This window comes from Blastocystis sp. subtype 4, assembly GCF_000743755.1.
Source record: "Blastocystis sp. subtype 4 strain WR1 chromosome Unknown seqid_0438, whole genome shotgun sequence".
NCBI classification, from domain to species: domain Eukaryota; class Bigyra; order Opalinata; family Blastocystidae; genus Blastocystis; species Blastocystis sp. subtype 4.
The window spans coordinates 1-6,107 of NW_014569109.1; the positions used below are offsets into that span (position 1 = coordinate 1).

At 38.7% G+C, this 6,107-nt stretch overlaps 2 protein-coding genes across 2 annotated transcripts; one reads left to right on the plus strand and one right to left on the minus strand.

Annotated features, from left to right (window-relative positions):
- Positions 1-962: 962 nt before the first annotated feature.
- JH06_4772 (hypothetical protein) lies at positions 963-2,084 on the plus strand (the record flags this gene model as incomplete). The annotated part of the gene is made up of 6 exons (XM_014669680.1): positions 963-1,097; positions 1,128-1,186; positions 1,216-1,651; positions 1,682-1,853; positions 1,884-1,949; positions 1,975-2,084. 6 exons carry the CDS (start codon positions 963-965, stop codon positions 2,082-2,084), a joined length of 978 nt encoding a protein of 325 aa, XP_014525166.1.
- Positions 2,085-2,153: 69 nt separating this feature from the next.
- JH06_4773 (hypothetical protein) lies at positions 2,154-5,781 on the minus strand (the record flags this gene model as incomplete). Its single annotated transcript, XM_014669681.1, has 12 exons — positions 2,154-3,276; positions 3,307-3,389; positions 3,420-3,652; positions 3,683-3,829; positions 3,860-4,037; positions 4,068-4,248; positions 4,278-4,548; positions 4,578-4,719; positions 4,752-5,168; positions 5,199-5,366; positions 5,399-5,506; positions 5,542-5,781. 12 exons carry the CDS (start codon positions 5,779-5,781, stop codon positions 2,154-2,156), a joined length of 3,291 nt encoding a protein of 1,096 aa, XP_014525167.1.
- Positions 5,782-6,107: the final 326 nt, after the last annotated feature.

Sequence of the window (6,107 nt, forward strand, 5' to 3'; positions counted from 1 at the left end):
TTCTCATTCTCTTTCACTTCTATCACTTCTTCTCCTCTCTTACATACTCCTCTCATTTCTCCTTTATCAACATTCAAACTCAACATACAATTCTTATTACTATTCAATACACTCTCTTTCAAGTACTCTTTCCACTTCATTCTCCACTCTACTTCATTCATCTTCTTTGATATTGATTCAACATTATCTACTTTCACTCTCTTATCATCACTCATTATCCTATTCAAATCTGAACTATTGACCTTTCCATTGGATGATACCTAAAACTGATTCACGGGAATCAATTCAATTCATCAATATCACTACTGATCCTTATAGAATAAGCATAAATGGATCATTTCAGATGAACAGAGATGAAATCACAAGAATACTTTCTCAACCGCTCTACCATTACTGTGCTGTATCACTTTAAATCTATAAAGAGTACCTCACAATTACTCCCTTCTGAAATCTAAAAGGCAGAAGGGCACTGTTGATGGAATACCATAAATTAGAAGCCTCTAGGCAAATTGGTAAGCGGCATTCTGGGACTTCCAGAGTGCCCTTATTCAAATCTCTTCCAACAATCCTTTTTCTTGAATTAGTGATCATATAACTCATGAAGGGTGAGTACATCGACTAAACACGACATTCATTATTAACTAATGCAAAAACTTCCTCCAGTAGATGATACTGTCATACTTGAGGGCTTGATAAAATATCGGTTCGTTCATCATATTCGATCAACGAGACTTAAGTGTGCCAAGGATACACTATTAGCAGGATGTTTTGTATTTATTCCTGTAGACATGTCCCTACCAATCCATCTGAAAAGGAAAGATATTTGTTTGGGATATCCTTGTTGTTTACTTCTAGTGAATCATATAGCAACTCGAATTGATGATTATCAGTACCTAACACTCTCTAAAAAGACGATTTCGCTTATAGGAACCGAGATAAGGACAGAGAAAGGGTTTTCCGAAATGAGACTGTTATCCTATTCAAAGTGTTATCAGTTGAGCTATAAATTATCTTGTGAAGTATTTGGTCTGAGTGTTCCACTGGACTCTGGAACTAACGATTATGAGCTGACTGTCTTTATTGTGAACGCACCCTTTGTTGAACTTCTGTAGTTGTATCATAGTTAGGAACGAGGTGTTTTGAGTCCTCCTTCCGATGAACTACTTCCATTAAGTCAATTGGAAATGTACATTTGATTGCCCATTAATGATCTAGTCATATGGCATATATGAATTATCATTGTGAATTGCAGCCCCTATTAACTAAACTTCGACATTGCGCTCATCTTCTCACCTCTGTTCAGGATGGTCGACCATCGCAGAATTCACTTTACTACTTGAAAGAAATATCCCCTACAGCCCATCCAATCGCGAATATCAAAGAAGAATTGATAACTGAGGGCAAGAAGTATTACGAGAGTGTCCAACAAGTAATGACAGAGATTTGCAGAGTTCTTCCAGAATGTCGGTTACGTAAGTCCATCTTCTTCTATTCTTTGCACCACTGTACCTTACATTCAATTACAGCACGAATCATACCAACAATCCTTGAATGTTGTCGTGATCAGATTGCCCAGTTTGATCAGGCTCGAAATCAAATGATGATGATTACTCTTGAAGAACTTCATGTTCCCAAGGAATTTTGTTGCAATGTAAGAAGAATGAAGTATGTTCACTTCTAGTTCACTTCTGTTCAGGCACAATTTAATTGCAGTTATTTTGACTTTAATTACCATCCAGAAAGTGTTCTTCCGTTATCACTTCTTCAATGTTGGAATCAGCTAATCACGGATATTCGATACCAAATCAATATGGAGATTCATCGAAATACCCAAAAGCGACTGAGTATGAAGAGTAGAAGTATATATGTGAATAGTGAAGTAGATGCTGTTCTGTCGACAGATGATCTGATTTCTATTGTTATCTTCATTTTAGTGAAATCGTACACATGTAGGAGCCTAATCAGACATAGAAGTTTGTCATCATCATTGCCAGCTCATTTCGTTATTATTGATGCCTTCTCTCCTTGTGAACTATCTTGTTCTGTTCTTGGATTTGCTTATGGGATTATGGAAACAGCCATGATGTGGATTCTCAAAGCAGCTGGGACACGTTCTCATTACTCTTGTTTACAACAAACACAGTCTAAATCAATTAGTGAAATTCAATCTCTTCACACACATCTCCTAAAGATTCTTTCAGATTCTGAATCAGATCAAAGACATCTCGTACAAGCATTACATCTTCCTTTGTGTTCCCTGTTCCTTTCTGTACAGGGAAGCAATGGCTTACACTTGCCATACTCATTTTACCAGGCAAGAAATATCCTGGATTCCAGGCAATTCCAATCTTTTTGCCCCATACAGTATTCATCATTACCACACCTCCATTTCCAATAACCTCTTTTACTGCTTCCAAAATCACTCGTTCAGGTCGATATCCAACAAGGAACTTATTACGATCCATCATCACATTCTTATACTCCTTACAGAGATAGGCTGCTCCACGGGTATTCGTCTTTCTACCCAACAAACGAATCCACTTTGGGATAGGATTCAGATATTCATCTCGAAGTTTTAGTACCATATCAAAATCATGCAATGAGGGAGTGAAGAGGCTATGACAATCAACATCTTCCCACCATGTCTTCAATGCCTGCTTCAAGGTTATGCGGGCTGTAGCTACTAGACGAGACCATACTGCTGGCTGGATCATTCGTGTGAGAATGGATTGAGGGTCTCGAGGAGACACCACACAACATGCCCATTTCTGTGTGGCCTCCTGACGTTCAGTGTCAACAGACTTTACCATCTCCTGGACCTTGGTAGGAGTTAGTACTTGATTGATGTTCACACAGAGAGTCGTTTCAGACCAAGGGAAAGTAGATAAGAAGTATAAGAAGCGTAAGAATGCTTCCACAGGATGCAAAGGACTCTGTTTGGTAAAGACTTCTAAGATCAACTCATCCAATAACGCCTCAGGAATAGAGTTGGTGAACATGTGAGCAGTAAACCAATACTTAACTAAACGCAAAGAAGGTAAGAAAGCAGGATTCTGTAACACAGCATTCTTCAAGGTTTCTTGATGCGATGGAAGGAATTCAAAAGTAAGGAATCGTTTCTGATATTCCTCTCGAGAAAGAGTATTAGCTCGCATCATTTTCCTTGCCATCTCAACCTCACGATCTGTATATGGCAGACAACGGAAGCAGTATCCTTCTGAATACACATCAATCCATGTAGCTGCTACATGACACTCATATCCACACTTCTCTAACCTAAGAATCATTCATTTAATATTTTAGAACCTTGTACTAATCGTCGTGGCCCAAATTGTTTTCACTTCATCCAGAACTGTCACATCACTTGGTAAACCAGTTCCTCCTTGAATCTATTGTCATATTCCTTTCATATTTCATACACGAATTGCCAATTCAATTGGTTTTATAACATTGTACTGTTTGTGGCCAGAAGTAGGAAGATTACTATTTAGATATGGAGAAGGACGAACAGTCATCAGACAACATCCATTCAAATCATATGAAATTGGTTCAACAGTACTAATATGAGCTCCTAAATCAATTCCAGAATTATGGTCATATTCGTTAATTTGGTTCCTAATTACATTACATAATTGGGTACATGTATCCATTACTAAGCATTATCAATTTCATCATATCATACATTTGGAGTCCATAATCGGAGGAATGAACTCTGCTAATGGCTGGAATAACACTTTCAATTCTGTTACAGCAAGAGTATGCAATGATAATACATGACGGAGTATTTCTACGGGAACCATATAATTCTGACCAGGTTTACAAGACCATACTATCTATCAACACACTCTCTCATGCCTACTATTAGTATATTGAATTGATCCATCTTTGTAACGACGTAATTCACTCTTGTTACCCCACAGTGCTAACCATGGCTCCACTTCAGGTGTCCGAGCTTGAGGACCACGATCAGCAAAACGAGAGATATTATCAGGATTGAGAGTGAGACACAGAAGGAGATAATGAGGCTTTGAATAGGCCTAGAATTGAAGGATGATATGAAAACATACTTCTGTGGGTGACCATGTACAGTTATTCATATATTGACTACGAACAATCACTGCACGATTCATGAGTCCTCGTCTTGCCCAATCCTCTACATCTCTCTGTGCTGCAATATACTGAGGATAATTCAAATCTTCATTCTTCTCCGCATACATGTGTTCCTTCTCAAGATCAGCAATCGTTAATCTAGGCTCACATATCCTCTATATTTCTACTTCAGGACTACGTCATACTGAAGTGGAAGTACTTTCGCTTCTCCGAAGAGGTCAGTAATCATGGTAGGATCATAGGCAGATCGAATACTCTCACACTGATGCATTGCTCTCTGTTTGATCTCCATCATCATTGCTTGAGTGACACGATAACTCACAATATAGCCAAACGAATCATCAATAAGTTGAAAAGCAGGTATATTCAAGTCATCACAAGGAGTTTCAACTTTATCTTTGCTTCGGAAATGAAGAGGAATGGTAACGTCCAATTTTGCTATCGTTGAGCCTTATCTCAATCCATACCTAACGCATCCAACATCACCATGAAACACTGCCATACTGACATAATCTCTGTGATTCGACCTTGCTGGACCAAGACAGCCAGAAGCAGTGTCATTAAGAATCCATTTACATGAGAATCTAAATTCGCTGTTACAAGCCATTTCTATGAATGAGTAGCATTCTCTACCCAAATACACGTAGGAGATGACTTGTTGGGAGAAGATTTGGCACTTGATGAGCCTGTTGGAGAATGAACTGAGTGTAATGATTCAACAGAATATCCTCCAGAATCGACGAGTTATAGAACCATGTAGAAGGTAAGGATTGAGAGTCAGTAGTCACATGGACATTGTTGCGAGCTATTGCAAGTCGTTGAATAGAGAACACTGTTTCAGAAGGAACAGGCAGAATACGAAGTGTTGTACCACATCGACAAACGTCTTTTGGAACTGTTACCAGGAGAGCAGGTTTGTCGTAGTCACCATGCATCCATTCATATTTCAGATTGAGCTTTGGATACTTCTTGTGAAGAGAAAGGGCGATGAATTGAAGATACAACGCACGCTTATTGAAGTATTTCCAGTTGATGATATCTCGCTCTGAAAAGCACTGCTATGAATAAACAGAATCCAACAAACTGACATCAGGAATTTGAACAGTCATATCGATCGTCATAGGAAACGATGACCGATTCTTCTGAATGAAACTTCCAATGATGTAAACAGCTGTAGGCTTCACAAATCGCAGTTTTGTTTCGGTTTTCGTGTTGTTAACATAATGTTGATACAAAGACATTCCACTTGATGAAATCTAATAAAATCACCGCATATAATCAGAATTACATCTTTTTCAGGCAAGTGAGAAAGAAAGTTGTTGATTGTCTTCAAAAACTCGTTCACTTTGTTAGTACAGGCATGTTCAACATCTAGATTGTCAATATACTGCTGTGCCTATTTGGATAACAAATCCCAGCCAAATGAACTACCTCCATCTCCAACATCGATATTTCCACTTTCATATCTGCATCACGCATCATCTGCCTCTCTTCGAAGGAAGGTGCAGCAAAACGCGGATCATAGCTCCTCTTATGCTTCTTCACAGAAGTAGTTTCTTTCTCTTCGACAGGAGAGTCGCTATTCAGAAGTTCCTCATCAGACTCTTGGATCATGTCCTCACTCTCACTTGATATATCACTTCTGATTGCATCATCCGATTCCGAACTCATTTTTCCAGAAATGAAATTCAAACAGTGGTTCTTTATGGAGACTCAGGGATTGTGGCAACAATTCGGATGCCCAATCCTCGACCCATTTCTCTTATTATCTCTCATTGTACTCCTCGTTGATGTCTGACGTTATTAAGGCTGAGGAGATTCTTCCAGACAGTACAATTTGTGGTGTTTGTGTTTATTGAATAGCCTTCAAGAAACCTGGAGCTGATACACCTGGAAAAAGAGACGATTTGGATTATGATATTGGCAATATGGAAGCTACAGATAATCACCAAGTGAATATGGAGGTAAGAATTGTTTCTCAGACGAAATGGCTCATT